This window comes from Heterocephalus glaber, unplaced genomic scaffold (assembly GCF_053883595.1).
Source record: "Heterocephalus glaber isolate CG9 unplaced genomic scaffold, H.glaber_assembly_v1.0 deba00000621, whole genome shotgun sequence".
Taxonomy (NCBI): domain Eukaryota; kingdom Metazoa; phylum Chordata; class Mammalia; order Rodentia; family Bathyergidae; genus Heterocephalus; species Heterocephalus glaber.
In genome coordinates, this window is record NW_028258153.1 from 10,092,531 (window position 1) to 10,112,321 (window position 19,791).

Below are 19,791 nucleotides of genomic sequence, written 5' to 3' on the forward strand. Positions count from 1 at the left end.
TTTAGTTATAACTATAACTATAGTTATATAACTATAACTTTAGCTAGAATTAGTGTAAAAGGAAAGGTGAAAAATAAGAACCAAGAGAGATTATGTAAAGTTGCAAATTTCCAATGATGAATGTCATTATATTGTATACCTAAAATGTACCAATGATTAGAATGAATAATTGATATTGCAAAATAGGAAGAAAACGTCCAAAGGGGTAGGGGTAGTGGGAGGGACAGGGGAAAGGAAAGAAGGGAAAGGAAAAATGATGAGAAATGGAAAAAAATGGAAATAAAGTATTCCATTTTGAAAGGAGGGCTAGGAATGGGGAAAAAATAAGAACCAAGATGCATCACGTAAAGGTACAAGTTCCCAATGAGAAATGTAATTGTGTTGTATACCTAAAATGTACCAATAAAAGAATTTAAGAAAAACATAAAAATTTTAAACAATTCATTTTCTAAGAACAAACAGGAAGAGTATATTAATTGTCATACAGCCCAAACTGTTCATTCATTCAATGAGAATGATTGCATATTGAATTGTACAATGTGTTGGAAACTATGCAAGTCACTGTAGATACAGAGATGAATAAGACACATTTCGTGCCCTGCAGAATTTACAACCAAGTGGGAAAGAGAGACAAGACAATTAGTGAATTACTTATAACCTGGTAAATGTGATGAGTATTTGTTTAGCTCTCACTGTGCCAACATTAAAAACAAATGGAGAATAGTTACACAGGTTTCTTAAGACATTCTTTGCACCTGGGGAGTGTGGGTCTTACTGTTGGGTGGATTATTGGAATGGAGGCAGGTTTGGTGGGGGAAGATGCCTGTACTCTGCTCCCAGAGGCCTTTAAGGGTATGATCAGAAGGGTTGGCTACGATGTGCCCTAGCAGGATAAAAGAAGGTATATTTGAGATAGGCCATGGAGAAAAAAATCTCAGAACTAGGGGAAAGAGAAAAATAGAGGGAGGTACCCTCATAGTAGATATAATGGAATATGTACATAGTGTTGCTTCTAACTGTGATGGAAACAGTACCAATTTCTTAGCAGGGTTGACAAATTAATCTGCCTGTTTTTGTAGCTGCATAGAACATAATTTGCACACGGTCATCGGGAAGACCCTGTGAATTATCTCCTCCCTATTCCACGTGTTCTTAATACACATTCATCTCCTAAAACATTTCTTCATCTGCCCACAGAGTGCCTCTAAAAACTTAGAAATCAATGTGTTCATGTTACATAACACCAGTCTTTCCTAAGAATATAAAAGACTTTAAGACAGGCTAAATTAAAGCACTTCTCATTTTTTTTATTACAGCTGGGCCACTAAGAGAGAGATATGTTTTGAAGGAGGACAAACCCAGATTATATCTGGAGCATGGATGATCTTTAAGAATAAAGGTCAGGATGAAATCCAAGATCATTAGAATTTTCCTATGAGTGTCTTGCTGTGGGATAGCCAGGAATGATGGCTATATCAAATACTGAGAGATCCTCAATGACTAGCTGAGGGGCCTGAGTATCTAGTCAAAGTCAATGACAAATGTCATCTGGAGCTGACACCAAAAGTGAGCTTAGAGCCTATTTCACATCTTCTTTCCAGATATCACTACATACTGATATAAATATAATTCTGAGGAAAAGGGGAAAATATGTAGAAAAATTTAACCCTTAGAGACAAAAAAAACCTTTCTTTCCAGAAGCTGCCATATGTCTGTTTCCTAGCAGGGATTCCATTTATAGACAGAACTTACCATGACACACACAGATACCACCTATCCAGGTACTTTTTCCCTCTCACAGGAAAAACTGACATCCAGTATAAGTGCATAAATTCTACCTTTATGGTAGTATATATAAATGTGACATTTCCCAAATGTAACTGTTAGTAGACATGTCTGAGAAGAAGTCAAATCTATTCTGGGTTTAGTTTTCCTCCTAGTGTAGTAGAATTCTTAAAAACAAGATGTTTCCTGTATTGGATTCCTCTCCAAAGCATGCTCCATAAATGCCACTGAGGCAAAGTCCTTGTCTGCAGCATCTTCAAGGAAAGGTCCTTATCCAACCCCATGGTAATTCACATGCAACTTAGTCCAATAAAAGTTGGTTGAATGATACCATGGATCACTTGATGATTTGAGTCAGGCATTCTTGGCTCACTGTCAGAGTTGAATTTTCTAAAGTCAGATGGGCCACTGTGTCAAATTCATGGGGCATCTTGGGCTTATATAATGCTTTAATATACATCTCAGAAATATCCAGCAAGAGATAGATTTTATATGACTTCCTCAGAGCTATTTAGAGGTCCTGAATAAAATTTTTAAGTCTCTTGAGTTGGTCTTGGGGAGTGAGAATGGGGAAAAGTCGTCACTGAATGATTTCACATATTTATCACAGTCTAAAGCAGGGTTTCCCAGCCTGGACACTATTGATACTTGAGGGGGATAATCCTTTCTCATGTTGTACTTTTGTAGGGTGTTTAGCAGCATCCTTAGCCTCTACCTGCTAGGTATCATTAGTACTCTATCCCTTACAATTATGATGGCCAACTATGTCTGTAAACATTGGCAAATATTCCCTGCAGGTGCAGGTAAGATTGTCCCTGGAAAAGAACCAGTGGTCTGGTGGAAAAGTGAAGGAAAAATGTTAAGGTAACAAAAGTCTTGAGATAGGGTTGTGATTCTAAGGAACATAATCTACAAAATTACTGGAGATAACTCAGAGTTAGGGACTCTGCCACATACATGTTCTGACCATCTCCTGTGCATGTCCTTACTCAGCCACGGCCCTTAATGTATTGTAGCCCTTAATTTCCTTATTTGATTTGCTCATTGTAATACATATAAAAGGGATTTAATAAATGTTGATGAGTTAATAAATGAATATGGCAGGTACAGTATAAGATTCCCTGGCTGTTTCCTCTTCCAAGGAAACTTGCAGAATCAGCTGTACATCCATGGAGAGCAAGCCAAAGCCATTTAGAAAATATGCTTCTTCAGTCATTAGTTGTTTCAAGTGACACTCTTTATTACCAAGTACACAGTGCTTGCCATGTGCTTAAACAGCCTACCATCTGCTAATGCAGTACACTGTAGACTTTTCTCAAGAATCTGCCAGTGTGAGAAGGGGAAAATTGATCATTACTACTAACAGAAATTTCTTTCATACATTGATAATGAAATTTTTAAAACTCATAAAATGAAGGAGTTATACAACCCTGGGAAAGGTCCTATGCCTCATCCTAATTTGCTAGTCAATGTATGCAGGTTCCAGAACTATAAAATAATAGGGTGTATCCGTTCTGCATTCTTGAAGGTTCTAGAATTCTAAATGGATTACATCTTTGACAAAAAGCTAATGGCAGTGAATGCCTGCGATGACTGGGCCCACACAGACACATCTCTCACAACTTTATAAGATAGGTGTTTGTGGTCCTAGTGTGTACATGAGAGAGACAATGACTGAGATCTTTCAGGAAGAGACAGAGCTGAAATTCCAAAGAGATCCTCTAACTCCAGAGTTTTTTCTGCCCCACCACAGCTTTATAGTCTATTTATTCAATCAGCCATCAGATCTTCTAGTCCAGTACTTACTGTGCTATGTATTGGGAATTTAAAGAATGATACCCGGTGTCTGCTCCCAAAGATATCACACCCTAGAATGGAGAAGTAGTGGCAGTAGATACATATGGATATAAATAAGTTTGTGCAAAGTAATTGTGTGAAATAATGGAAAGGGTACTGCCAACCATCACACTAAGAACTATATAGTTCTTTGTCTAGAAGCATGACCATACTTATGAGAAAGTTCAGAGAGCAGCATTAGTTCCATGAGACTGGCTTTCTTCTTGGGCTCCCTTAATAATTTTACAGAATTAATTAACTTTGTTTGAGGGAAGTAATTTGTATTTCAACTTACAGCCTTAATTTACATTGCTTACCCATATACTCTCTGTTGCTCATTTATTTTGTGGTTTCCATTTTGTGTAAAGAAAATAGTTTTGATGTCTAATGGGAGTGGACACATGCCATTACACCACACTTTGTAAATGCAAAATAAAATTGAGGATATTTTTCAGGAAGAGGAGAAGCAAAATACCCAAGATATCCCAAACCCTCACTTCCACAAAGAGGTCACATAATAGGATATGAGCAACTATGTCACCATGGATTCTTCCTGGTCTAGGACAGGTCATCTTAGAAAGGAAGCCTGTTCCTTGTCAGGAGCAGTCACTTTACTGTTGAGGCAGCTCAGACCTGCTGAGTCAGCTGCTTATTGGGAAGGAAATTAGCTTGTGTTTTGTGTTGAAAGAATATTGGTAAGAATACTAGAACATGAGAAGATCAATGAATTGTTCTCTGTGAATCAGATGCAGCTTTTGCTTCTCCATTAGTATGCTTCTTTAGATTTCAGTCACCTCTTCGATCACTTTTTCTGCTTTGTTTTGTTTTCTTTCCCACATCTATTTATTATTCAGTCTATTTTCTCTTGCTCAATCATTGCTATTTTGTTCTTTGTCATTTTCTCTTTGGTTTTGTTGCTGTCTCTAGCCCTTAAAATTTTTATGAAGATGGTTTTTTCATTTTATTTTCAAAATGTGTTGATATTCAGTAGTCTTCCTTATAGTATTACAAGGTGAATTGAAAAAAAATTCAAGGAAAAAAAAGAAAACCCAACTTTCTCAAACTTTCTCAAACTTCTTTTTGAGAGAAGGAACAAGGTTCAGGTCAGTTCTTATTTTTATCTGAATGGTTTTCCCAACGAAATAGTCAGCATAAGGAATGTAAAAAGATTTAGGGGAATACAGTCATGGTCATGAATAATTCAAATATGTATTAAAATGCAGAACTTTCAGAACAACTAGTACATTTTAAGAGGAATATTGAAAAACACTAGAGAAGAGAGATAAATATTATCACCTCTTATCATGAAATGAATGTATAAAAAGAATATGCACACAAAACATAATTATTCATTTTAAATCACAAAGATCTTGTTTCTAAAACAGAGTCAAATTGAACCACAGTAGTAGGTAGAAATTCTTGTTATCTTTGTGTATTTTAATTATGCTTTTTAATAAGTGGTTATAGAAAATTCACCAGCTCCCCAGAATTCTTAAAATTATTCATTTTAGGTTTTTGTATTGATTTCACCTATGATATGTCTACAATTTGTTTCAGTCACTTTTATGTACATTCAGCTTTTCAAGAAAATATAATTATCTGTTTCCATAATCAACTAAACAGAAAGTGAATTTTTAAAAATGAGGATTACTAAATTATGGGAAGACTCAATAATATTTTCTTCCAAAAGCTAGTGTGATTGTATTGTACAGAAATTCCTGGTACCACAATGCTATTATAATTGTACTGACACATTCCGTAAAACTGAAAATCAGTTCTGACGTTATTCCTTTCATATCTGGCATAACCCAGTTTTCTCAAAAGTAAACCCAACCAGTGATGACACCAATCACAGTTCCTGGAACATACTAGATACTGAATAAATGTTTGGCTTTTTCCTTCTTCCTTGAATCTGTTTATAAGTGTTAATCAACTTTGAAAAATCTTTAACATGACATCATAATTTAACATAGTAAACTTGTTTTTCTTTAATTGTTGACAAATAAGTAGGCCTTTGTTTCAGTCTCTATAATACTCTTGTACTCTCACCTATTTGGAATGCATCAACTTTTGAAGCCAAAATGTCATAAATATCTTCAATATTTAACTCTATTTTCTCAACCAACTTCCTTTCTACAAGATTAAAACAAAAATTACTATGTATAAACTTTATCTAGGCCATTTTCTCTGACTAAAAATTTACCTTGTAGGAGACTTTATATATTCTTTGGTGTATAGTTAGAGGACTTCTTCCTCATTGTCCTAGAAGGTAGATGAAAAATGTGGAAGTTATTGGACAATCTGGAATCTGTCACATAATACACTACTTTAACTTATTGAAGAAGAAATTATAGAGTTCTTGCTTTTTCTTTTCTAGTGAACTTATGAAAAAATCATCCAACCCAAAGAAGAACAGCAATTTACCACTGCAGAGCACCCAAGTTCCCGACAGAAGTCATCCATCGCTGGGTAAGCTAACTCTGTCCTGTGGAGTTTACAATAGGCCTTTTGGAACCAGGAAGACCTAATCTCTAAAAGGTTTATACTTCAAATTTTCCAAACAGGTGGAATGGTTAGAATATCCCCAAGAGATCCAAATATTCCTCATGGTTTCCTGAATGTGGTGGTATAATTATGCAAAATTCTTCAGAATAATTTCAAATTAAGTTCTTACTGAAATATTCTATACGAGCAGAAGCTTAGATGTTAAGAATTTCACCACTTCCGAGAATTGACTCTGGACCTTGAGTTGTCTACAATTAGATGATCTTGGGAGGTCAAGAAAACCCAGTAACAAAATTGTTAAAAAGTATTTTAGAGATTTGTCCAATCTTTCCATTTTACAGATGAGGAATCTAAGGCTCAAAAATGTTAACTGCTGTGTCAATAGTCTTGCAGAAGAATTGTTAGACTAACTTCTTGGCCACTGCTCTCTGAGCTGTATGCCTCTTCCTCCCACTTAATGCTCAGTTTCACGGTCTTCAGTGTGGTTCTTTATTTGGTTCACAACTAGAAGAGTAGCTCTCCAACCTTTTTTGTATAAGAAACCTTCCTGAGTTACTCCCTAAAAACAGTGCTTCCCAGGCATTACACCTAGGTGATGCTGATGCTTGTGGTCTTGAAATCTGTCTAAAATCTAAAGCTCTAAAGCCAGCAGACTATTTTACATTCACTTGAAAAATATTTATTGGGTGCCTGCTCTCATGTGCTGCAGTGTCCTAGAGACTGAGGATGTATTAGTGAACAAAATAAATATTGTGTGCTGGAATATAATAGGTGCTGAGGGGGAAAAAGAGAATCTTTTAAAATGCCATGAAATATTTAAGACACTACAATATTAAATAACTTTCCAATACAAGTTGATGGACCAAATGAAAGAAGTCCTAGGTTAATGTAGTAGGAACATGATGGTGAATGGTTTTGAAGAGCTAATGTTCTGTTAGGAATCATCTGTGGATGTGTAGCTGAGTAGGTTAAAGCACAGTGGAAATGAGGTCATGGACTTACGGTCCAGTAAGCTTTGCTTCACTCAGTAGGCACAGATTATGTTTCTCCCTCCGGCCAGTTATCTCACACATGTATTGCCTTGGCCTAGAAGAATCAGCCCCATAGGCACTAGGAATAATTACAGGCCCTAATGATGAATTATTGGTATCTTGAATACTAAGACTCTTTGTGATGATAACAAATATTTAGGTACAAAATTTATAAAAATCAACATACTGGCTTACTGAACATCCGTGATGTCAATATGAATGCACACTTCTTGTAGCTAATGCTCTAAACCCAGAAAATTCCACCATATTATAAATAGTACTAGACTAGGCCACTTTGGGAATTGCTTAATTAGAATATACTGTAGTCTGAACTAATTGCTTTATCCCATTTATTTGATCTGAAATATCATCCAGAAACCACTTTGGGGAGGAGAGAATTTATGATCCTAAGCAGATTTCAGCATCCCAATTGGATAATTAAAAAGAAAGACCATTATCACCAGATGTGCATTGGCAGATCCTTTAAACAGATGTTGGATATAATAGATCTTTGGAGCTAGTAGAGACACTTCAAATCCTTTAGGCCTGCACAGAAATGTTTCCCTTTATGGGGCAATAATATTGATGATGAAGTTTAATGACATAAACTGGAATGAAAATAAATGATGTATAAATGGGGGAAACAACAGGAGCAAACCAAAACTGCCACAATTTTATGTGGAAAGAAAACCTATGGAATTTGCCATTTTGCCAATATCAAAGTTTCATGAAAGGCATATTTAACCACATTCTTGCTGTGGGGTTTATGAGGAGAGTTAAAGGAGAGTGATGGATTCTTATGTGATCCTGCCCATTTTTGCGCATGTGTTTAGAATTCTAATTTGTTCTTTCTTCTCTAGCCACAGTATTTCCCAGTCCAAGTTCTGATTTGGAAACTACTGGAACAATAACTTTCAATGGTAGTCAAGTGCTTGAATGGATCCTTGGTTTGGAAAAGGTAACTTCATTTAGTTGTGTAATGGGCAGAAAGTAAAGAGGTTAATCAAACACCCGTTAGGTTCGTAGCAGGATCTCTTACATAGGAAGACATTTGAAGCACCTTTCCCATTTAAATGATATTTCAGGCACATTCCTTTCTTAGGCGTTCTTCCACAACAACCTAATTTAAGATGTGGCAAATTTCTTCAGTTCTTGATTATTTATTTTCCTTCCCGGTAAGTCTCTTAATTGAATTTAAGGTTTTTATTTAGTAAGAAATTAGGTGGTCTCATATATGATCTTTTAATTTTCTGAAGCAGAGAAGAAAAGCTGAAGCTTTAGCATTCTTGGAATTTGTTGCCTCATCCATATGAAAAATGTCTTTGGGGAAATTAAAGCTATGGAAAATATCTCCTCTACGTAGGAAAATCCTCTTAGCACATTTTCTAAATTTTACCAATGGATTTTTCATTTCCTAGTGATTACTTTATGATTTCCTAGATTGCAAGATAAATATAATTTTTATAAGAGGTGTGAACTAGGGCCGGGGATTTACCTCAGTGGTTCTGCCGCCTGCCTTGCAAGTACAAGGTCCCGAGTTAGATCCCTGGTACCAAAAAAAAGAGGTACAAACTGGTAGCCTGTGAGCTAAGTGTGTGTGTGTGTGTGTGTGTGTGCATGTGTGTGTGTATACAGGGATTTTAGGAGATTAAATTTGAATGGCTGTAAGCAGAAAGTACTCTTCTGTTAACTACAATCCCCACTTAACCTTGCTGTCTCACAACCAGTCAGATTCATGCATTGAAGTTATTTGGCTGGCCTGGATGGTGGACATTGAGTCTTGCTTTATAGTCTCTTCAGAAATGATGAGAAGATCATTTGATAATTTTCAACATGGTGCATTAGAAATATTATCGTCTCTCTTCTATCATACTTATACATATATTTTAATAATTCATCCACATACCAATAATTTTTTTCATCTAAATGATGAGACACTTCTCTGACCTTTATTCACATTCTGGTAACTATAACCACTACTGCTTAATCTATCTTTGTTAGTGACCCTTAAATTAACACTCTGTCAACTCTGAAACATCTCAGTAAGCTGAGTCTCAAAGAGCGTGGCGCAAGAGTGGATGCCAGGAAATGGTACCATACTCACCCAGGGAAATCCACAATTGCCGGCTGAGATAGACTCTTCCATTGGGATAGTTCAGGTGCTGAGTCTAGTTTATATAATATTTGAGGTCTCTAAAACTCCCTGCCTGACTGAGGAATCTCTTCTACATGCCCAATTAATTCTACTCTAAAATTTTCCCTAAATTAGACCTAAAAAGTAGGGAAAATTATTCTATTGCATTCATTTCATCCATATTAGTTCCTAGAAAAGTCTGCATTAGGTGCATAAATTCTATAATAATGTAGAATTGGTGACACTAGTCTCAAAAGTACAGTTTTATTGTGTCAAAACTCCCTAGTTCTCTTTTTTATATGTAATGAAATTTCAGAATTTTGTGAACCAGTACAAAGCCATACATCCAGGGGAGATAAGCAAAAAAGAAATGAATTTTATATGTATAGATACATATTTTTAGAGTAGTTGGAGCAGGGAAGGGATGTAAAAATTAGGATGACATATTGTTGCTTATGTCAGCAATCCCTCAGATTCTTCTCTCTTTTTCTTTACTGCTTTGTGCAACTCTTGCAAGAATGAGTAGAGAAATCACTTGGGAGTGAGTTTATGTGTAATGCTAGACAAAGATATGGATGAATTACTAGAAGACCTAGCACTTATAGTACATCCTAGATAAGTGGATCCTTTCTTGTTCCATTATATTTAGAAGTTCAGTTGCTGGAAGGCAGAGTGTGGATTTTGTGATATAGTTTTAAGGGGAAAATGAAGTTGGACTTCACCTCACTGCAACTAAGTATATGTAGTCCACTCTGTGACTACTTCAACAAATGAATGGCAGTGAATGTGACCATATTATGGATAAAAAGCTTACTGCATCTGTGACTAATCTGCACCTTGGAATATATAGGGGGGTTATAATGATTCTATTATGAAAATAATTTTTCAACTATTGCTTTTGGTTATTATACTTATGTTATATGTTAATATACTTTTCCTTTCTCTGCATATGAAAATGAAGTGAAACATAATCCATTTCCCACTTCTGTAAATAAACACATTTGTTCTTAAGAGTAGACCTTTGAAGTTCCCTCTTCTGGAAATCTTCAATTTTCTAGGAATTAATTTTCAATTAATTCATCACAAAGAAGATACTTGAGCTTCTGCTGCTCAATGCCCAGAAAAATGAATAAGACTTTTTTGCATTAAAAAATTGATGCATTTAGGTTTTCTGGTCAATACAGGAAGTAAGTTCGGTTAAACAAATCATATGTTAACTATTTAAATAATACAATAACAAGACTTACCACATCCATACATACTCTCCACACCTTCCATTGCCTAAATGAGTTGAATTTTATTTATTTCAATAGTTGCTATAGTAACACAGGACTTTTAAAATGGTTATTGTGAAGAAAGGTCAGTTTTCTTAAAGACTAGGATGTTTTAAAAATCTACATTTACTAACATCATCCCACTTTTCTTATATGTTTTTAGCTGATAAACAAAAATTCAACCTCAGAAGATGTACGAAAAGAACTGTGTGAGAGCTATCCAGGACACAGGGCAGATTATACCTTCTCTTGGACCGCTCTAGGAAAAAATATTTTAAATAAATTTTGCCTTTCCAACATGACACTTTTAGAGTCTTCTTTCCAGGAAATAAAAGAACAGTTTTCTCAGGTGAGTGTAGATCTCCTATTCTGTTCAAAATCTCATAAGCTTTTGGGGCAGGTGCACTGTTTCCTTTCTTGGATCCACAAAATGCCTCAACATGAATCAGAGAGGGAGTTTGTAGTCCAAACGGACTGGGAAATGTTGCATACATTCCTCACATTGACATCTGCACCCAATGTTTAATATTAAGTAATGCTCACTTATCATTTAAATGTGCAGGATTGAAATGATTTCAAAGCTGAATTAGAAATATTGCATTATGGTTAGTGGAGACACACCTTTGTAGATGAAATATGACTTTGCTCTATGGTGAATAAAAATTGCCTGTTTTCTCTCAGATCTGTGAGAAAGATTACTCAGAATACAATGCAAGTTTAATAATTAAACTATCAGAGCCATAAAACTACCAGAAGTTAGAATAATGTCTTTTCCTTTTCTCATTGACCTCAAACCTAATTTTCACAAGGTGAATTTTGATGAAACTATATATTCCTCTCACTAAAATATTATACATTAGAACCAAAGACATCTACTATAGAATGCTAATGACCACTTGTGGATACTACTCTTAAATGAAGATGATGAAAATAAGACACCAATGATCTCTATTTATTGAAACCTACATATAGTGAAATATCAAAACACTCAGAATTGTTTTGAAATTATACACCAGAATAAATAAACTATGTCTACTTCTAGTATTTTAAACTTAAACCTATGAATTTTATTAAAATTTTTAAGATATTAAAAATTATCTTTCAGTAATCTGAGTTTTCCAAAAGAACCAGGTAAGAGACATTATGTAATAACCTCAATCCAATATAAAGCACTCCAAATCCTTTCTTAACAAATTTGCCAATTGTGTAGAATACACTACGGTCAAAATACATGTTTAAAATTATTCTGTTAATATGAAAGACCTTGAATTAAGACAGATTGAAGGCTCAATTTTACAGTGTTAATGAGCATATTAAGAAAATTTTTTTGAGTTGAAATATAATGAAGAAACTACTTTACCTCTGAAAGCACGAGCTGGATTCCATGGTCTAAAACAAGACCAAAAGTCATGTTTTTTGTTTGTTTATAGTACAGCGTATGATTATTACATAGGTTCTCTCAGTTCTAATCAGCATTATAACAAAAGCACCTGGCATTGCAAACAGAACTTTGGAAATATTTAACTGCATTAAAATTCTAATAGTAAACATTTTTGTGAATATATTTCTACATATGATAAATATATAATGTTTATTAGGAATATATCTGTACTATATTTCTATATCTTTTTTAAAAATACTTTTATTGGTACATTTTAGGTATACAACACAATTACATTTCTCATTGGGAATTGTACCTTTACATAATGCATCTTGGTTCTTATTTTTTCCCATTCCTAGCCCTCCCTTCAGCCCCTCCACCCTTCCCTATTTACAAAGACTTTATTTACAATTTTTCCATTTCTCATCATTTTTCCTTTCCCTTCTTTCCTTTCCCCAGTGCCTCCCACTACCCCTACCTCTTTGGACCTTTTCTTCCTATTTTACATTATCAATTATTTATTCTAATCATTGGTGCATTTGAGGTATACAATATAATGACATTCATCATTGGAAATTTGCAGCTTTACATAATTTCTTTTGGTTCTTATTTTTCACCCTTGCCCAGCCCTCCCTTCAACCCCTCCAGTCCTCCCTATTTACAAAGATTTTGTTCCTATTTTTCCATTTTCTCCTATTACTCCCATTCCCTTCTATCCTTTCCCCTAGCCCTCCCACTTCCTTCCCCTTTGCCCCTTTTCTTCCTATTTCACATGACCTATTATACATTTTAGTCCTTATTTACACTTTCAGTTTCTCACACCAGAGAAACTATTCGCTATTTACACATGTGTGTCCTATTTATCTCACTTAAGAGTATCGCCTCAATGTGCATCCACTTAGCTATAAATGTCTCTAATTACTCATTTTTTATGGCTGAGTAGTACTCCATTTTATAAAAAAAACACATTTTCTTGATCCAGTCTCCAGTTGATGGGCATTTGGGCTGTTTCCAAGTTTTAGCTATTACAAACTGCGGTGCTATGAACATGGGTGCACATATATCACTGTGGTATGATTCTTTTAATTCTTTGGGGAAGATACCCAGCAGTGCAATAGATGGGTCAAATGGGACTTCCAGTCCTAGTTCTTTGAGGTATCTCCATACTGATTTCCTCAGTGCTTGCACCAGTCTACACTCCCAGCAGCAGTGGAGCAGGGTTCCTCTTTCCCCACAGCCCTGCCAGCATTTGATATTGGTTGATTTCATGATAGCAGCCATTCTTTCTGGAGTGAAGTGAAATCTCAGCGTTGTTTTCATTTGCATCTCTCCAATGACCAGTGATGTTGAGCATTTTTTCATGTATTTATTTGCTATTTCTACTTCTTTGTCTGAGAAATGTCTGTTCATTTCAGATGCCCATTTTTGGATTGGGTCTATAAATTTGGGAGGTCTGATCTTTTGAAGTTCTTTATGGATTCAAGATAGTAGACCTTTGTCTGAGGAAGAGCAGGTGAAGATTTTTTCCCACAGTGTGGGTTGTCTCTTCACACAGCTGGTGGCTTCTCTCGCTGTGCAGAAGCTTATTAATAAGAAGAGGTCCCACTTGTTGATTGTTTGTGCTAGTTCATGGCAACTGAGGTTTTGTTCATAAAATCTTTTCCTACACTGATGTCTTCAAGAGTTCTACCTAACCTCTGTTCCAACTGGTTCAGAGTTTCTGTTTTAATATTTAGATCTTTAATCCATTTTAATTTTAGTTTACTGCATGGTGAGAGATATAGGTCTAGTTTTAATCTTTGGCAAGTTGAAGCTCAATTTTTCCAGCACCATTTATTAAAGAGGCTATCTTTCCTCCAGTGAGCGTGTTTGGCTCCTTTATCAAAGATGAGATGGCTGAGTGTGTCTGGTGTTGTTTCTGCATCTTCTAATCTGTTCCACTGGGACTCAGGTCTGTTTCTTTGCCAGTACCATGCTATTTTTATCACAGTAGCTTTGTAGTAGAGTTGCAGGTTGGGGATTGTGATACCCCCTGCCATGTCTCTGTTACCTAGAATTGCTTTTGACATTCTGGGTCTCTTCTTGTTCCAAATGAATTTTTGGATTGTTTTCTCAAGGTCCATGAAGTATGCTGCTGGGATCTCAATTGGAATTGCATTAAATCTACATAGCAGTTTTGGAAGTATGGCCATTTTCACTATATTAATCCTTCCTACCCAGGAGCAGGGGATGTCTGTCCATTTTCTGATATCATCTTCAATCTCTCTTTTCAGAGTGCCATAGTTTTCAGAGAAGAGTTCTTTGATTTCTTTCATTAGGGTGATTCCTAGGTATTTCAGTTTTTTGGATGCTATTGTGAAAGGAATTATTTGCCCTATTTCTCTCTCAGTGAGTCTGTCATTTGTGTAGAGGAAAGCTATTGATTTTTGTGTGTTGACCTTGTAACCAGCTACTTGACTGAATTTGGTTATTAAGTCTAGAAGACTTTTGGTGGAGTTCTTAGGGACTCCTATATAGAGTATCATGTCATCTGCAAATAATGACAATTTGACTTCTTCATTTCCTGTCTTTATTCCTTTTATTTCTTTCTCTTGTCTAATTGCCATGGCTAATGTTTCCAAAACTATATTGAAAAAGAGTGGTTATAGTGGACATCCTTGTCTTGTTCCTGATTTTAGTATGAAGGATTTCAGTATTTGAACATTTACTCTAATACTGGCTGTTGGTTTTTCATAGATGGCTTTTATCAGTTTGAGGCAGAAAGCATCTATTCCAATTTTTGTAGGGTTTTTATCATAAATGCATGTTGGAATTTGTCAATTGTTTTTCTGCGTCTATGGAGATAATCATATGGTTTTTGTCCTTGGCTCTATTAATATAGTGTATTACATTGATTCATTTGTGTATATTGAACCATCCCTGCATCCCTGGGATGAATCCCACTTGATCAGGGTGTATGATCTTCTTGATGATCTTCTGCATTCTGTTTGCCAGTATCTTATTAAGGATTTTTGCATTTATGTTCATTAGTGAGGCTGGCCTATAGTTCTCCTTTTCGGTTGGGTCTTTCTCTGCTTTGGGGATCAAGGTGATGCTTGCTTCCAGGAATGAATTTGGGAGTATTGCTTCCCTTTCAATTTCATTGAAGAGTTTAAACAGTAGTGGCAGCAGTTCCTCTCTAAATGTCTTGTAGAATTCAGCAGTGAAGCCATCAGGGCCTGGGCTTTTCTTAGTTGATAAGTTTTTAATTACATTCTCAATTTCATTGGTTGATATTGGGTTGTTCAGAATTTTTAGGTCTTCTTCGTTCAACTTTGGTAATTCATATGTATCTAGGAGTCTGTCCATTTCTTCTGTGTTGGCCATCTTATTGGTCTGTAGGTTCTGGAAGTAGGTATTGATGATCCTCTGGATTTCTGCTGGGTCTGTTTTCATTTCACCCTTTTCATTCCTCACTGCATGGATTTGGGCCTTTTCTTTCCTTTTTCTGACAAGATTGGCTAAGGGTTTGTCACTTTTGTTGATTCTTTCAAAGAGCCAACTCTTGGCTTCATTGATTTTTTGTATTGTTCTCTTAGTCTCCATTGCATTGATATCTCCTCTGATCTTTATAATTTCCTCGCTTGTATGAGCTTTGGGGTTGTCCTGTTCTTCTTTTGCTAGAAGCTTGAGGTGCAGCATCAGGTTGTTTAATTGGGCTCATTCTGTTTTCCTAATATGTGTATTCACTGCTATGAATTTCCCTCATAAGACTGCTTTCATTGTCTCCCATAGATTCCAATATGTTGTATTGTCATTGTCATTTAATTGAAGGAAATGTCTGATTTCTTCTTTAATTTCTTCTGTGACCCATTGGTTATTCAGAAGTGTGTGGTTCAATTTCCACGTGTTTATGAAATTTTTCAAGTTTCTTTTGCTATGGATCTCCAATTTCATCGCACTATGGTCTGATAATATACAGGAGATAACTTCATTTCCTTTGCACTTACTTAAACATGTTCTATGTGTGAGTATGTGGTCTATTTTGGAGAATGACCCATGTGCAACTGAGAAGAATGTATATTCTGATTTTGTGGGGTGGAAGACTCTGTAAACATCTGTTAAGTTCATTTGTTCAAGAGTTCGATTGAGTTCTAGTATTTCATTACTTATTTTTTGTCTAGTTGATCTATCTATTTGTGGCAGTGGGGTGTTGAGGTCTGCCACTACAATTGTATTAGTGCATATATGACTTTTCATGTCCATTAGTATTTGTTTTATATAGTTGGGTGCACTAGTGTTTGGTGCATAGATATTTATGATTGTCATCTCTTCCTCTTGGATTCTTCCCTTTGCAAGGATGTAGTGTCCTTCTTTGTCTCTCTTAATCAGTGTTGGTTTGAAATCTACTTGATCTGCAAAGAGGATAGCTACTCCTGCTTTTTTTCGGGTTCCTATTGCATGGAGTATTGTTTTCCACCCTTTAACTTTCAGTCTATGAGTTTCCTTTTGAATTAAGTGTGTTTCTTGTATGCAGCATATTGTTGGATTTTGCTTCTTGACCCATTGTGCCAGTCTATTTCTTTTGATTGGTGAGTTGAGACCATTATCGTTGATGGTTACAGCTGAAACGTATTGACTTATCATTGCCATGACTTTTTCTTTTTGTTGGATTCTCCCCCTTTACATTTAATTTCTTGTCCTGCCAGATGGGTTCATTCTGCTTTGCTTCCTGGTGTTGTGATCCTCAATGTCTGTTCCTAGGACATTGTGTAAAATTCTTTGGAGTGCTGGTTTGGTATTCACGAAGTTCGTAAGGTGCTGTTTATCATGAAAGTATCTTATTTCTCCATCAATTTTGAAAGATGGTTTTGCAGGGTACATCAATCTGGGTTGGAGGCTGTTTTCTTTTAGGACTTGGAATATGTCACTCCAAGCTCTTCTTGCCTTGATGGTTTGTGTTGAGAAGTCTGCTGTGATTCTGATGGGCTTTCCTTTGTATGTGATTTGTTTCTTTTCTCTGACTGCTTGGAGAACTTTGTTCTTCTGTTGAGTTTCTGGAATCTTAACAATTATATGCCTATGTGTAGATTTTTTTTGATCAAGGCTATTTGGAGTCCTATATGGCTCACTTATCTGTATGTCAAGCTCTTTTCCCCTGCTTGGGAAGTATTCTGCCATTATTTCTGTGAAGATTTTTTTATGTCATCTGCACTCTCTCCTGTTTCTTCACTGAGTCCAATCAGTCTTATGTTATTCTTCTTTGCATCATCTAGCAGCTGCTGGATTGATTTCTCATGTTTCCTTATAATTTTGAAGCAATTTTTCTTTTCCTGGTCACTAATTGCAATCTTATCTTGTGTATCTGAAATTCTGTCCTCACATTGGCTCATTCTGCTGTGTAGACTTTCAATAGAGTTTTTCATGTCCTGGAAATCTATTTGCATCTGTTTTCTGGATTCCATCTGTTTCCTATGTTGGGATTCCGTCATGTTCCTGAGCTCCTCTCTAGATTTATTAATCATGTCTTGCACTAGGGGCACAATTTCTCCTGTTATCTGAGAAATTATTTCTGATTTCATTTTTTCCAGATCCTCTTTTCTTGCCAGTTCAGTGGGTCCAGGTGGTTGAGTATCAGAGTGTTCCATCTCCTTTCCCTTTGGGGTTGCTGTAGGTGATCTGGAAGTCTGATTTTGAGACTTATTTACGTGTTTTCTCATTTTGACAAGGGGGCGGGGGGCTGTTGGCGCCTGCACGGATTACCTCCTCTGAGCTGGGAGAGGTGGGACAGGGGCTGGGAGCAGCAGTGGTAGGGATGGTGGCCCAAAAGCTGTTCCTGTGGCCTGGGAGCAGCAGGAGGGATGGTGGCCGGGAGGCCTCTTCCTCTGGACCAGGAGCAGTGGGACTACGGCTCAGAAGCCCCTACCTCTGGGCCAGGAGCAATGGGAGGGATGGTGTCCTGGCAGCCCCTTCCTCTGGGCCAGGAGTGGATGGACAGAAGGTGACCCAAAAGCCCCTTCCTCTGGACCAGGAGCAGTGGGACGGTGGCTCAGAAGCCCCTACCTCTGGGCCGGGGGCGGCGAGACTCAGTACCATGGTCTGGTGGTCTGGTGTCCTCTGTGTCTTTGTAATGTGGAACCAGGTGGCTGTACAGAGGAGCGGGGTGGGGTATCCAGTGGATTATTGCCAGGGCTCAGGCTGATTCGGTGTGTTCTCGCGACCTCGGTAGGGCGTCTATATTTCTATATCTTAATTGTTTATATATTAGTTTTAAGGGTTCTCCACCCAAAAATAAAAGCTCTAGTAAAAAATAGAGGGAAGACTTTTCAGGTCTCAAAGAAAAATCAAAACATTACTCAGAAACTAATTTTGCTTCAAGAAATTAGCTTTGACTTACAACATATAATTTAAAATAATTTACAAAAATATACCTTTGTTAATGAAACTTTAAATTTGCCAATTTCTGGATCTATAGTGAAAACATCCAATTATATTTGTGAATATTAGAAATGATTGCATTTTTTCCAAATAAATGATGGCTTCAAACTGAGTGAAACACTGAAAGAACTGCTTATGTGAAAATCTAGATGTTTGATGCTTTGGAAGACAATAAACCATGGGATTACAAATGTTTAAGTATCATTTACTCTGTGTTTTTATTTTTCAAGGTATCAGGTGATCCCACTAACCAGAAGCTGGTGTTTCAGGATATGGTCAAAGTGCTGTCCTTCTTTTCAAAAGTGCAGGAGCAGACAGCCCTGTGGCAGCTACTCTCTAGTTTCCCAGATGTGTTTCAGAATGACACATCACCAGGCAATCTATTTGATGTTCTTCGAAAGGCAAATGGGTAAGACAGTGTAAGAATTAAATGGAATACTACTGTTCACAAAGAAGGCTTTTGGTTGTTAATATTTCCTGTAAGGATTCCTGTTAGGTGGGTACTTTAACACAGAACAAATAGAATTCCAGCTCCTTACTGCAGATTGTAGCAACAAAGGCAACTGGATTAGTTAAGCAAAGAAGCAACACACACCCTTGGTTGTCAAGTTCATCAGAGTCCGTGAGGAAGTGATGTAGCATACTCTAACAGCTGTGTTGTCATTTGGTATGGAAGAGTGTCTGAGAATGAGGTATATAGCAGAACCAGTGCAAGGCTGGATCAGTGACTCGGGCTCATTCAAGGACAGCCTGAGCCCTGTGTATCTACCATTTAAACTGCTGAAGAAAATATCTCCAAGTCACCTCAAGGGGTTTGGCCTCCCTTGCATGTATCCAGCTTAGATGTGATTTTTAGCTTTGTTTGGCATATATGTCTCAAAAATTAAAAAGTATTTTTATGAAAGTAATCACTTTAAAGCATGCTTTTCTCATAAAATCGATTTCAGCATGGCCAGAATTTAGAGTTTAATGGTCAGTGCTTAGGTTTTGACTTTCCTATCTAGCTAGTTTGCAAATGTGCCTTAAAAGAAAACAACTACATCAATAATTATTGATTATTAAGTGATTATCACATATCAGACAATATACTGGACCTCAATATATATTATCAGATTCAATCTTAAAATAAATGCATTGATTGTATAAAGTAACAGAGTTTCATAAAAATTAAGTATTTGCTGATGGTGCAGCTAGGAGAGTCTGAACCTCAGTTTTCTAGCTCTAAAACCCAACCTTCTTCTTTAGACTGTCATTAGTAGTATGGTATATTCTACAGTAAATGTTAATCAGAAGAGATTGTGCTCACCTTTGCAATGCTTCCAAGAACTTTTATCTGTTCAAAGATTTTACAACCAGCCCCATATTAGTACTTTAATCTCATTTGATTTTCACAACAATGTTTTGAGATTGAGACAGCAGATTCCTATT

At 36.4% G+C, this 19,791-nt stretch overlaps 1 protein-coding gene across 3 annotated transcripts in view; it reads left to right on the plus strand.

Annotated features, from left to right (window-relative positions):
* The window catches only part of Abca12 (ATP binding cassette subfamily A member 12), a 176,700-nt gene that overhangs the window by 52,669 nt on the left and 104,240 nt on the right, over positions 1–19,791 (plus strand). For all 3 annotated transcript variants that reach the window (XM_087206152.1, XM_087206150.1, XM_087206151.1), the window contains 4 exons: positions 5,999–6,090; positions 8,018–8,115; positions 10,729–10,914; positions 18,594–18,772. In XM_087206152.1, coding sequence (XP_087062278.1) covers positions 5,999–6,090; positions 8,018–8,115; positions 10,729–10,914; positions 18,594–18,772 — 555 coding nt within the window. The remainder of the gene's footprint in view (positions 1–5,998; positions 6,091–8,017; positions 8,116–10,728; positions 10,915–18,593; positions 18,773–19,791) is intronic.